Genomic DNA, 14,650 nt, shown 5'->3' with positions numbered 1-14,650 from the left:
TAGCTTTCTTTTGACACTTTGAAGTGTAATGGGTGGCCACTAGATCACCATTTAGAAGGTTAAGGGGAGATTTAATAGAGGTGTTCAAAATTATAGACTGTTTTGATAAGAGTACACAGGGAGAAACTGTTTCCCGTGGCAAGAGAGTCAGCAACCAGAGGTCACAGATTTAAGATAATTGGCAAAAGAACCAAAGGGGAGATATGGGGAATATTTTTACGCAACAAGTTGTTATGATCTGGAATGCACTGCCTGAAAGGTTGGTGGAAGCAGATTCAATAGTAATGTTCAAAAGTGATGTGGGGAAAGCATCAACTCAATGATCATTCTTGAATCAAGGTGAATTCTTTGGCTGAAGCAAGTTTAAATATGGACTCTGAATACAGATCCATCTAGTGTACTGGCTGAGCAATGATTGTACCAGTATTGGCCATGGCTCAGTGGTAGCACTCTCACTTCTCAGTCAAATAAGTCATGGGTTCAAACCCCCTGCCGGAGACTTGAGCACATTACCCAGGCTGACACTCCAGGGCAGTACTGAGGGAGTGCTGCACTATCAGAGGTGCCGGCTTTCGGATGAGATGTTCAGGACGTCCCAAAACACTTCACAACCAATGAAGAACTTTTGAAGGGTAGTCAAGTGTGCCAATTTGCGCACAGCAAGGTCCCACAAACAGCAATGAGATAAATGACCAGATAATCTGTTTCAATGATGTTAGCTGAGGGAAAAATGTTGGCCAGGACACTGGCAGCACTCCCCTGCTCTTCTTCGAAATAGTGCTACGAGATCTTAAATAAAATCTGAAATAAAAAAATCATGACTAACATCGTGTTTACTGGCTGAATACAGCACATTGGGCAAGAGTGTTGGATGAGAAGTGCTTGTGTTAAAGGGTGACTAGCCCTCACTACAACTCTCCCTGATATATAATAGCAAAATACTGCGGATGCTGGAAATCTGAAATAACAACAGAAAATGCTGGAAATACTCAGCAGGCCAGGCAGCATCCGTGGAGAGAGAAACAGAGTTAACGTTTCAGGCCTGGGACCCTTCATCAGAACTGGAAAAAGCTGGAAATGTAACAGATATTAAGCAGGTGCAGAGACGGGGGTTAGGAGGGGAGGAAGGAATTGAAAGAGCATACTGTGAAAATGTTGCAAATGGGAATGGCAAAATCATACTGCATGAAAAATGGGGGCAGGGATTATTATCTGAAATTGTTGAACTCGATATTGAGTCCAGAAGGTTGTAAAGTGCCTAATCGAGAGGTGCTGTTCCTCGAGCTTCATTGGAACAATGTAATAGGCCGAGGACAGAGAGATCAGAGCGGGAGTGAAGCGGAGAATTAAAGTGACAGGCGGCCGGAAGCTCAGGGTCACCCTTACGGACTGAACAGAGGTGTTCCGCAAAGCGGTCGCCCAATCTGCGTTTGGTCTCCCCAATGTAGAGGAGACCGCATTGTGAGCAGCGAATACAGTATATTAAATTGCAAGAAGTACAAATAAATCGCTGTTTCACCTGGAAGGGGTGTTTGGGGCCCTGGACAGTGGGAAGGGAGGAGGTAAAAGGACATGTGTTGGATCTCCTGCGCTTGCACGGGAAGGTGCCAGGTGAAGGAGAAGGGCTGTTGGGGGTGATTGAGGAGTGGACCAGGGTGTCGCAGAGGGAGCGGTCCCTTCGGAATGCTGAAAGGGGAGGTGAGGGGAAGATGTGTTTGGTGGTGGGATCACGTTGGAGGTGGCAGAAATGGCGGAGCATGATCTGTTGAATGTGGAGGCTGGTGGGGTGAAAGGTGAGGACAAGGGGAACCCTATCGTGGTTCTGGGAGGGGGGGAAGGGGTGAGAGCAGAAGTGCGGGAAATAGAACGGACACGGTCAAGGGTCGTGTCAACCACAGTAGAGGGCAATCCTCGGTTGAGGAAAAAGGAAGACATGTCGGAAGCACTGGTATGGAAGGTGGCATCGTCAGAACAGACACGGCAGAGATGGAGAAACTGGGAGAATGGAATAGAGTCCTTACAGGAAGCGGGGTGGGAGGAAGTGTAGTCCAGGTAGCTGTGGGAGTCGGTGGGCTTGTAGTGGATGTTTGTCGAAAGCCGATCGCCAGATATGGAGACGGAAAAGTCAAGGAAGGGAAGGGAAGAGTCGGAGATGGACCATGTGAAGGTGAGTGAAGGGTGGAAATTGGAAGTAAAGTGAATGAACTTATCTAGTTCAGGGCGAGAGCAGGAAATGGCACCAATACAGTTATCGATGTACCGGAAAAAGAGGTGAGGAAGGGGACCTGAGTAGGACTGGAATAAAGAGTGTTCCACATATCCCATGAACAGGCAGGCATAGCTGGGGCCCATGCGGGTTCCCATAGCAACACCTTTAATTTGGAGGAAGTGAGTGGAGTCAAAGGAGAAGTTGTTCAATGTGTTACGGGGGGCACGGTGGCATAGTGGTTAGTACTGTTGCCTCACAGCGCCAGGGACCCGGGTTCAAATCTGGCCTCGGGCGACTGTCTGTGTGGAGTTTGCACATTCTCCCCGTGTCTGCGTGGGTTTCCTCCGGGTGCTCCGGTTTCCTACCACAGTCCAAAGATGTGCAGGTTAGGTTGATTTGGCCCTGATAAATTGACCCTTAGTGTTAGGGGATTAAATACATGGGGTTACAGGAATAGGGTGGGATATGTGTCGGTGCAGGCTCGATGGGCCGAAATGGCCTCTATCTGCACTGTAGATTCTGTGATTCTGTGAGAACAAGTTTAGCCAGGCGGAGGAGGGTGGTGGTGGATGGGGACTGGTTGGGCCTCTGTTCAAGGAAGAAACGGAGCGCCCGAAGGCTGTCCTGGTGGGGGACGGAGGTGTAGAGGGATTGGACGTCCATAGCGAAGAGGAGACGGTTGGGGCCAGGAAACTGGAAACTGTTAAAGTGACGGAGGGCATCGGAAGAGTCGCGAATGTAGGTGGGAAGAGACTGGACAAGGGGAGAAAAAATAGAGTCGAGATAGGAAGAGATAAGTTCCGTGGGACAAGAACAGGCTGAAATGATGGGTCTACCAGGGCAGTCCTGTTTGTGGATCTTGGGAAGGAGGTAGAAGCTGTAATGTATATACCTTTAAGGGGGGAACTACTTTTTACAGCTCATGTATACTGTAGTACCGGCAGTGACCACACCCGTATATAGCACTGAGTAGTAATCTGTACAGTTCAGTTCCAGAGTGAGCCACGTTGAGTAAACACCTGTTGTACCATTCTCCTGCAGTCTTGTGTCTTACTACTGACAGACACAACATTGGTGACGAGGCAAATTCGATCCTACCTGCAACTCTGCATCACCTCCCAGGGATTCGTTCCTGGAGACCAGTAGATTGGAGGTCAAGGCCAGAGACACGGGCGTCGACCACGGGCAACCGCCCAGTCATCCAGCAGAGACTCGAGAATTGCGGGGGAGGCTGTTGAGAGCCAGGCTTGGCTTTTCAGTCGCGGTGGTCCAGCGAAACGGGCTGGCAACTGGTCGTGCGCAGACCCTTCCCGGACAGCGGCGGTCTAGAGCCCGACCGAGCGGCACAGCAAAAGGCCAAGCAGCGTCGACGGGAGAGAGAGAGAGAGAGGGCAGAGCGCACAGGGCGCAGCTGGTGTTCAGGGGCTGAGCAGCGTCGAGGAGAGGGAGAGAGACGCACAGAAACCCGCGAGGCGTCGCCATTGCCATGAGGACCGCCGAGAGCGGCGTTGGCAGCAGCGCAGGAGAAGCGCGCGAAACCTACAGGGCGCCGACATTGCCACGAGGGCCGCCGAGAGCGGCGTTGGCAGAAGCGGGGGAGGAAGGAAAGCGCGGGAGATGCCATTTTAAACCACACCCAAAATGCCGAAGAGTGGCAGTATCGCCGCATTTGACAATGAAGTCGAAGATTGGACTACATATGTCGAACGAATAGAGGTATACTGCAAGGCAAATGAGGTATCAGATGACAAGAAAGCGCCGGTATTGTTAAATTTAATGGGTGCAAAGACATATGGCTTATTACAAAATCTAGTAACCCCAGCGAAGCCAGTGGAAAAGAGTTTTGGAGATATAGTGACGATACTACAGGAACATTTAAACCCCACACCGCTGCTGATAGCAGAAAGATTCAAGTTTCACAAACGGAACCAGCATAAGGATGAAAGCAATGCTGAATATTTAACAGAACTGCGCAAACTATCGAAACACTGCCAGTTTGGAACGGGACTGGCAGATACCTTAAGGGACAAGTTTGTGTGTGGGCTTCAAAGTGAAGGAACCCAGAAACGGCTTTTATCTGAAAAGGACCTTACGCTGGACAAGGCTTTCAGCATTGCGGTATCATATGAAGCAGCAGCACGGGGCGCTGCAGAGATACAACAGAGACCGCAAGAATATGGCACAAACGAAATGTCATGCAGAACAGAGAAGTGCTATCGCTGCGGCAGAACAACACATGACCACAATGATTGCTGGTTCAAAGACAAAGTGTGCAGACAGTGTGGAAAAGTAGGACACATAGCACGAGTCTGCCGGTCGGGAAAGAAAACCAGCAATAAGAAATCTCCAAAAGAAAAGTACAAGAAGGTACATAAGATGACGGAGAATAGTTCAGACGAACAAAAGAGTGATACCGACTTCGAAAGCAGGGAGCTGAGTTGTCTGAAACTACATAATGTGATCAAAACGGAGGATCACTGAACCATTTGGGTCACTCTCAAGATAGCAGGAGTCCAGGTAAAAATGGAATTGGACACAGGATCAGCCCTAACAGTCATAAACCGACGGGACTATGAGCGGCTATTCTCACACATACCCTTGAGAGACACAAAAATTATTTTGAAGATGTACACGGGGCAAAAAGTCTACCCCAAAGGAAAAATAAGGGTGACCGTTATATATAATGGTAAGGAAACACCAAAACTAGACCTGTATGTATTGCAAGATGGAGGACCACCATTACTGGGATGTGAATGGATCCGGAAAATATACCTGGATTGGCATTCCATACAAGCACTGACTGTGGCTGCCAATAAGGATGACGACGTCACACCTGGGCGACTGTCAAAGATCCTAACTGACGCGCAAGAAGTGTTCCAGCAAGGACTCGGAACACTAAAAGGCATGACAGCAACAATTAAAATCGAAGAAAACGCAAGCCCAACATTTTTTAAGGCCAGACCGGTACCTTATGCGATCCGCCCAGCCGTCGAAGCAGAGCTGGAGAGTTTGGAACGTTCAGGAGTACTGTCCAAGGTAGACTGGAGCGAGTGGGCTACACCCATCGTCCCTGTGATGAAAAAGTCGTTGAGCAGCACGCCTAGGGAACCTAGGAAGGTTCGCATCTGTGGGGAATTTAAGGTAACAGTGAACCCAGTCCTTCACACTGTGCAATATCCACTTCTGCGCATTGAAGATATTTTCGCCTCGCTATTTGGAGGGAAACGCTTCACTAAGATTGATCTGGCCCAGGCGTATCTGCAAATGGAGGTAGAAGAAGCATCAAAAAAATACCTCACAATCAACACCCATAAAGGTCTCTACCAATACAACCGGCTGGTATTCGGGGTAGCATCAGCTCCGGCTATTTGGCAAAGGGCAATGGAACAAGTCCTGCAAGGGATCCCAGGGACCCAGTGTTATTTGGACGACATCCTGGTCACGGGCGAAAATGACAGTGATCACCTCGCCAACTTGGAGCAGGTGCTCACTAGATTGAAGGAATATGGGCTCCGAGCTAACCGCCCCAAAGGCGAGTTTTTTAAAAAACAGATCTCGTATTGTGGCCACGTTATCGATAAAGAGGGGTTGCATAAGTCTCCAGAAAAGATTGAGGCAGTAGTCAAGGCTCCAGCACCGGAAAACGTGTCACAGCTGAGGTCGTTCCTCGGGCTGGTAAACTACTACCATAAGTTCTTGCCAAATTTGTCTACAATACTACACCCACTGAACACCCTACTGCAAACTGGAGTGCCATGGAAGTGGAATGACGAATGCAAACGAGCTTTCCAGAAGAGCAAAACACTAATCACATCGAAAGAGGTATTGGCCCATTTCAACCCAGCACTACCAATTCGGTTGGCATGTGATGCATCACCCTACAGCATTGGAGCGGTGCTGTCGCACAAATTCTCGGACGGCTCAGAGAGGCCAATAGCCTTTGCGTCACGATCACTAACCTCAGCCGAGCATAACTACGCCCAGATTGACAGGGAGGCCCTCAGCCTAGTGTGGGGAGTGAAAAAGTTCAATCACAATCTGCACGGGCAGAAATTCACCTTGCTGACTGACCACCAGCCTCTTGTCTCCATTTTTAATCCGAAGAAGGACGTTCCGGTGATGACTGCGCAACGACTACAAAGATGGTCACTCTTTCTAGGGGTGCACCACTATGAGATTGAATATAAGGGCACGAAACAGCATGGAAATGCTGATGGGCTATCACGCCTGCCACTGCCTACTGCGGAGGAAGCACCAGCAGTGGATCCTGTCGAAATATTTCATTCGACTATAGTTGAATACCTACCGGTAACTAATGCTCGTATAGAAAAGGAGACCCGAAATGACCCGACACTGTCTCGGGTATATGATTTGACGGTGAAGGGATGGCCAGCACATGGCGACTCACTGTTGCCAGCATTCTCGACAAGAAGAGAACAGCTGTCAGTGTGCCGGGGGACCTTGATGTGTGGATCCTGAGTGGTAATTCCACCCAAGTTAAGGGATAGAGTGCTCAATGAGCTTCATGAGGGTCATCTGGGAGGGGTAAAAATGAAAAGCCTTGCCAGGGCTTATGTGTGGTGGCCGGGAATCGATAAACAAATCGAGGACCTGACCAAGAGCTGCTCAGGATGCCAGAAAGTCCAAAATGCACCACCACATGCCCCTCTACACCCATGGGAGTGGCCCTCATCTCCATGGCAACGGGTGCATATTGATTTTGCTGGTCCATTCATGGACTCAATGTTTTTAATAGCCGTGGATGCGCACTCGAAATGGCCTGAGGTCATCAAAATGTCCTCCACCACCACGGAGAAAACTATTGCAGTCCTACGGACCATTTTTGCCAGGAACGGCTTGCCAGAACACATTTGCTCCGATAACAGACCACAGTTTGTGTCCGAAGAGTTCCGGAGGTTTATGAAGAAGAATGGGGTAAGGCATTACACATCCGCCCTGTATCATCCAGCCACAAATGGATTGGCTGAGAGGTTCGTACAAACCTTTAAGAAGGCAATAAAGACTATGTACAATGACAACATTCCGCTGCAGCATAAGGTGGACAATTTCCTGCTCGCCTACCGGAATGCGACGCATGCAGTCACCAACCAGGTCCCGGCCATGATGTTCTTTAACCGAAGGTTAAGATCTCGCCTGGATTTGCTCAGACCAAACGTACGAAGAGATGTTGAGAGTAAGCAATTCCAGCACATCCATGAGAAGCCAACAAGGAGCTTCAATGTAGGGCAACCAGTCTTGGCCCGCGACTACCGAACAGAAAAATGGCAGCCAGGAACGATATGCACACGGCAGGGCCCACTAATGTACACAGTGGACGTTGGGGAGAACATCGTGAGATGCCATGCTGACCAGATCCTAGAGTCACAGGAACAAGTCAACCCCATGCCTAGCCCATACGTACCTGGTGAGGAACCCGATGTACAGGTCGCATCTACCCCAGAAACAGTAGCATCGGAAGCTGATGACCCAACCGACGACAGGGTGCCAGAATCACCTCCGCACCAAGAGCGAGACACTCGGGAAAGGCGCTATCCAGAAAGGATCAGGAAGCCTCCCCAAAGACTGAATATATAAATGGACTATTTTCAGCTAACGTTGTATGTTAAAAGTGTTAATTGTAATTAGTTTGATATTTAATTGTTAAATGAGTGTTATGGTACTGTTAATCTAAAAGGGGAGGAATTGTAATGTATATACCTTTATTAAGGGGGGAACTACTTTTTACAGCTCATGTATACTGTAGTACCGGCAGTGACCACACCTGTATATAGCACTGAGTAGTAATCTGTACAGTTCAGTTCCAGAGTGAGCCACGTTGAGTAAACACCTGTTGTACCGTTCTCCTGCAGTCTTGTGTCTTACTACTGACGGACACAACATAAGCGGGCTGTGCAGGGTTGGGGGACTATGAGGTTGGCGGCCATGGAGGGAAGATCTCCAGAGGAGATGATGTCAGTGATAGTCTTGGAAACAATGGCTTGATATTTGCTAGTGGGATCATGGTCCAGGTGGAGGTAGGAGGAGGTGTTGGAGAGTTGGCTTTCAGCTTCCGCACGGTAGAGGTCGGTTCGCCAAACAACAACAGCACCATCCTTATCAGCAGGTTTAATGATAATGTTAGGATTGGATCGGAGAGAACGGAGTGCTGCAAGTTCAGAGGGAGGTAGGTTGGAGTGAGAGAGGGGAGCAGAGAAATGGAGACGGCCGATGTCACGTCGGCAGTTAGCAATGAAAAGATCTAGCGAGGGTAAGAGGCCAGAGGGAGGGGTCCAAGTAGAACGAGAATTTAGAAAGCGGGAGAAAGGATCAGCCGTGCGGGGGGAAGACTCCTGGCCAGAGAAGTGGGCATGGAGATGAAGGTGACAGAGGAAGAGCTCAGCATTGCGCCGAGCTCGAAATTCATTCAGATGGGGGCGTAAGGGGATGAAGCTCATGCCTTTGCTGAGGACTGATCGTTCGGGGTCAGAGAGGGGAAGGTCAGAGGGGATAGTGAAAACACGGCAGGGGGTGAGATTGGAAGAAGGGATGGGATCAGAGGAAAGTAACGGGGAAGAAGGTTCTGGAGGGGCGTTGGTGTCCAAGAGTTGATGAAGCTTGTGATCCTTGACATCAAAAAGGAAGAAAAAAAGTTTTTTGTTGAAGCGTCGGATGAGTCGAAGGATGAAATGGAACTGTGGACCCGGACAGCTTTGAGATAGAGTGCATCGGTGCTGCTGAAGAGAGAGGTCGAGAGTGTTCATGTGGTGGCGCATGGCATTGAGCGTAGATCTCAAGATGCTTCTTGCAATTTAATATACTGTATTCGCTGCTCACGATGCGGTCTCCTCCACATTGGGGAGACCAAACGCATATTGGGTGACCGCTTTGCGGAACACCTCCATTCAGTCCGTAAGGGTGACCCTGAGCTTCCGGTCGCCTGTCACTTTAATTCTCCACTTCACTTCCACTCTGATCTCTCTGTCCTCGGCCTATTACATTGTTCCAATGAAGCTCAACGTAAGCTCGAGGAACAGCACCTCATCTTTCGATTGGGCACTTTACAGCCTTCCGGACTCAACATCGAGTTCAACAATTTCAGATAATAATCCCTGCCCCCATTTTTCACGCAGAATGTTTTTGCCATTTCCATTTGCAACATTTTCACAGTATGTTATTTCAATTCCTTCCTCCCCTCCTAACCTCGCACCCCCCTCCCCCCCGCCCACTGTCTGCACCTGCTTAATATCTGTTACATTTCCAGCTTTTTCCAGTTCTGATGAAGGGTCCCAGACCTGAAACGTTAACTCTGTTTCTCTCTCCACGGATGCTGCCTGGCCTGCTAAGTATTTCCAGCATTTTCTCCCTGATATATCATGACTTTTGACACGACAAACACTGCCCTCTTGCTCACAGTCTCATCACCATAATGTGCCTTTTGTACAGCTTCCAGAGACAGGCTTTTACAGGAAAGGTCTGCACAAAGAAATGCTTTATTTTTCACACTGTTAGATTTGAGATAAAAAGAGTTTCACTCTTTATTCTGTGCATGTTGCTGATTGTAATTGTTATTGGACACAGGGGAGGTGTTCAAAATTATAGAATGTTTTGATAAGAGTACACAGGGAGAAACTGTTTCCCATGTCATCATTGAACTCTACTCATGCCTTTCACACTTTGTGGAAGAGTTCCCCTGATCTTCATCACTTCTGCTACAATGCACTGTATCTATGGGCATATGGGATACGTGCCTTCATTAGCCGAGGCATAGAATATAAGAGCAGGGAGGTTATGATGGAGCTGTACAAAACGCTGGTGAGGCCACAGCTGGAGTACTGTGTGCAGTTCTGGTCGCCTCACTATAGGAAGGATGTGATTGCTTTGGAGAGGGTGTAGAGAAGATTCACCAGGATGTTACCTGGGATGGAGCGCCTCAGCTATGAAGAAAGACTAAACAGGCTGGGGTTGTTTTCCTTGGAGCAAAGAAGGCTGAGGGGGGACCTGATTGAGGTGTACAAAATGATGAGGGGCATAGATAGGGTAGACAAAGAGGAACTTTTCCCCTTAGTAGGGGGGTCAATAACAAGGGGGCATAGATTCAGGGTAAGGGGCAGGAGATTTAGAGGGGATTTGAGGAGGAACTTTTTCACCCAGAGGGTGGTTGGAATGTGGAACTCAATGCCTAAAAGGGTGGTAGAGGCAGGAACCCTCACAACATTCAAGAAGCATTTGGATGAGCACTTGAAATGCCATTGCATACAGGGCTATGGACCAAATGCTGGAAAATGGGATTAGACTGGACAGGGATGGATGGGCGGCGCAGACACGATGGGCCGAAGGGCCTCTTTCTGTGCTGTAAAACTCTATGACTCTATGACTCTATGACACAGGCTGACGAGACCATACTCGGACACAATCCCCATGGCGTTAGACCTTACCCGGTGGCTGCGGCCATGATGCATCCTCCATCCTCCGGGCGGGCCGCACAGCAGCCATCAGCATCGTGGCTCATCCCGAAGTTGTGCCCCATCTCGTGGGCCATGGTGGCCGCCACACCGATTGCACTGTCGGAGTGATCCTTGAGGGAGAATAGACCAATGGTGAAAGGAAGATTGTCAGCTTTATGAATGGAGTTCTTTTTCTATTCGTCACTTCTGGCGTTTTTATTCTCGTTAATGATCATCAAATTTGTTTTTTCAATATTAAAGTAACTGCGATATTGGTACAACAGTAACTGGGACAAGCGTAAACCCAGGAAACGAAGGAAGGATAGGACTTGCATTTATATAGCACCTTTCATGACCTGAGGACGTTCCAATGCGCTTTAGAGCCAATGAAGTACTTCTGTTGTGTAATCACTGTTTTGTAGACAAACCCAGCATCCAATTTGCAGACAGCAAGGTCCCACAAACAGCAATGAGATAATGACCAGATAATCTGTTTTTTTAGTGATGTTGGTTGAGGGCTAAGTATTGGCCAGGACACCGGGGAGAACTCCCCTGCTCTAGTGCCATGGGATCTTTTACATCCACCTGAGAGGGCAGATGGGCCTCGGTTTAACATCTCATCTAAAAGACAGCACCTCCGATACTGCAGCACTGGATTTTGTGCTCAAGTCTCTGGAGTGGGACTATGAACCCACGACCTTCTGACTCAGAGGTGAAAGTGCTACCAACTGAACCACAGCTGACACCTGAGCCAAGGCTGACACCACTGAAATAATCCCTGCACAGCCAGCAGCTCGAGGGGATTCCGACACATCTCTTCCCTTTTCCTCCCTTCTATCCTGGTGCCGCAGCATTGTTCTATGGGCACAGGCAACACTCCATGTGTGTTCTTCAGGTGTTAGGCCAGTCAGGAATCCTATTGGACACTGGGGGATATCACTACTGAGCCTGATTCTGCCCTCACTCACGCAGACATACTTGTCATCCACTGACCCCGCCTCCTTACTGGAAATCAAAAACAGAAGCACTGATCCATTGATTTACTGCTATCCCCACCCCCACATTCAGGTGCACCGAGGACAAACACTGCCAGTCACCACTCTGATTAATCTTAACTTTAAACGGCAGCCAGTTTTACAATGTTGGGGAAAAGGATCCAGATACAAAATTTATTCAGGATGTCTTAAATTTATTAACAAGAACCGAATGATACTGTCATTATTACAACATATTGATCCTTCTTGCTATTAATCCCCAAAACCCATCTGGTGCAGAATTCCATGGGGACGTGAAGATCATACAAGGAACCTCCACAGAGAACTCACCGAGAGGAGAATTATGGTGCAGAAACCACGGTCTACCAATCTGATTGTTCTAACATATTGCCCAATGGAAAATAAATACATGGACTTTGAGCTTTGCTGTGCAAGAGCTGCCGCCATCTGGAATCACTCACCATATTCACACCTCCCGACTGATAATCTGAACACATGCCCATCAGAGGTGCCAAGCCAATCGTGGTGCCGTTGAAGGTGATCCCCCTAAACGCAAATTCATAATTGTGGAAAAATAAATCTCGCGTTACAAGACAGAAATAAAGTCAAGGATGAGAAAAGGCCACTTCTCAGCTCAGTTCTTAGTTCAGCTCCCATGTATTCTAACTCTCCCAATCATTTACCTGCGTTTGGTTTGCCACCTAAAGTATGGGGAGCGGTTTTCCCAAGGTGTGTCACGTGGGATTTTCCAGCTATTGTACCTGATGGGCACAAAAGAGTTTCCAACACGAGCAGACTTGCCTGTCAGTAGCGTGTAGCGGAAATTCGTCCGTGCACTGGTGCCCAAGAAATCAATGGGCAAAAAACTGTGGACAGCGCTCCCTCAGAAAATCCCTCCCTGCCTCCGCCCCCGCCCCTCCCATATCTATTTGCCTGCCTGGCAGATTATTCCAAACATTTCTTACCCTTTCTGTAAGGAAGTCCGTTTCAAAATCTGATCTAAATTTACTTCATTCATTCATACTTATGACCCATTGTCCCAATGTCCAGCCTTATGTTAGTTCAGGATTTACTTCATTTAAAGCCATTTAATATTTTATATATGTCAGCAAAGTCTTACCTTAACCGTCTCCTTTACAGACTGTAAAGATTTTTAAATAAACTGCATCTTCTATATATATAAAACAGTATGGCCTAGAAATTGGGTTGGGGCGCCAAAGTGGCGCAAAAGTTGGCGGAGCGCAGGATTTAGCGCAGCGATCGGAGTGATACCGATCGCCAGATATTCAGTTTCATTGCCCCTCGAGGGACATGGGGCGAGGCTCGAGGCGCTCCGCGGCCCTCTTAGGGCGCTGAAACTGAATATCGCAGCACAACGTGCTGCAGCGCCACATGCTGCGGCACGGCACGCTGCGGTACTGCAGGCCTTCCTCCCACTGTTAAGGGGGAGGTGCCTGCAACAGCGCAAGCCCCGATCGTGAGTGCCGGCAAATGAGCCCGGCACCAAGGAGAAGTGCCGGGCTCTCGGGAAACAGCCGGCAATGCCGCGGGGGGGGCGGGGTTGTTAGGAGGCCGGGGACAGAGGTGCTGGCAGGCGGCCGCCGGAAAAGTGGCCGCACCGCACCTCCACCTTAACTTGCGCCGCTGCCGGCACAGTAAGGCCCTGTGAACCGGGCGCGGGTAGCGAGCGGCGCAACTGCGGCGTTCGCTACCAAATATCGCGAACGGCGCACGAATGGGGCGCTGCGCACACCGATGACGTCATCGGTGGCGGCGCAGCGCAAATGCCTAACGGCACCATTAGCGCCCCTACTGAATATCGCCGGAGATGCAGCCAGTGGCGCTACAGCCACTGACTGCCTCTTTAGGCGCTAACAGGTGGCGCTACTCACCCAATTTCTCCCCCTATGTCTCTCTGTCTGTCTTTCTGTCTCTCTGTCCGGCTATACAATCAAAATTTATAGAGCGTACCTACACATATGTTATATCAAAAGAAAGCTTATCATTAGAGGACTCTTGTAGGCATATTTACTTTTTCGTCACACAAACATTGTTTGCACAGTGTACAAAAAACGTTCAAAAATACTCAAAAATCCACTCATTAGCGCTTGACCAATCCTACCTCTCATTAGCATTGAGTGGTGTGCTGCTTGACCAATCCTACAGTTCACTCACCTGATGGTTGACCAATCGGTGCGTCACAGGCGGGACCTAATGCTCCAGTCTCCCTAAACTTCGCCGCCATTTTTTTCATCCCCACAGGGACACCACCAGCCAAACAAACCCCCACATTCCGACTCCGGCAGCGGCAGGTGAGTTTCCACGCAGCGGGTGGGTCATTGGCAGCGGCCGACCATCAACCGCGCCACCCGCGGGGGAGCTCCATCCCCACAGTAACCCTCACATTGCGGCTCCCGATCCCGCTCCTGCCCCGCCGCACCGGCAGTTAAGTTGGGCTCACTCGGGCCGTGCCTCGCAACCGCTCGGCCCGACACACACAGCGGTCGGGGGAGCGGCAGCGGCCGCCCGTCAGCCGCGCGATCCGCGAGGGAGCTCAGCTCAGGTCCATCTCCGCCCGACAGCCCGGCCGCGCCTCAAGCGCTAGGCCCCGCACGGCCGCTATCAGAATGGGAGGGGGGGGAGGGGGAGGTGAGGGGAGGGGGGGAGGTGAGGGGAGGGGGAGGTGAGGGAGGGGGGGGAGGGGGAGGGAGGGAGGCAGGAGGGAGGCAGGGAGAGGACAGCACAGGGAGAGGGACAGAGAGGGGGACACACAGGGGCACGGAGACCGCGCGGCCCAAAATTGCCCTGGCAACGCCGGGCTCCCCTGCTACTATCAGATATATCGAATATATATCATACACTTTCCAGCTGGGATCATTAGTTAGTGATCAGGATTGTTCACCCTGGCTGGTTTTTCCCCTCCCTAGTGCAGGGGGGGCTAAAGTTAATTGGAATGCAGCTATGGAATCAACCTGCAGACCCTCTGACCAGTGTTGCTCAGT

The 14,650-nt window shown here is 49.8% G+C and overlaps 1 protein-coding gene across 1 annotated transcript in view; it reads right to left on the bottom strand.

The window, feature by feature from the left end:
• The window catches only part of adam19b (ADAM metallopeptidase domain 19b), a 377,796-nt gene that overhangs the window by 78,107 nt on the left and 285,039 nt on the right, over positions 1 to 14,650 (bottom strand). Inside the window, exons 10-11 of the mRNA XM_085994041.1 lie at positions 12,110 to 12,194; positions 10,645 to 10,784 (exon numbers count right to left, since the gene is read on the bottom strand). Coding sequence (XP_085850167.1) covers positions 10,645 to 10,784; positions 12,110 to 12,194 — 225 coding nt within the window. The remainder of the gene's footprint in view (positions 1 to 10,644; positions 10,785 to 12,109; positions 12,195 to 14,650) is intronic.

Source organism: Somniosus microcephalus, chromosome 8 (assembly GCF_052327205.1).
Source record: "Somniosus microcephalus isolate GS21.2 chromosome 8, FLI_Smic_1.0, whole genome shotgun sequence".
In the NCBI taxonomy this organism is placed as follows: Eukaryota; Metazoa; Chordata; class Chondrichthyes; order Squaliformes; family Somniosidae; genus Somniosus; species Somniosus microcephalus.
Note: the sequence above shows the minus strand (reverse complement) of the source record. Positions and strands in the feature narration are given on the sequence as shown.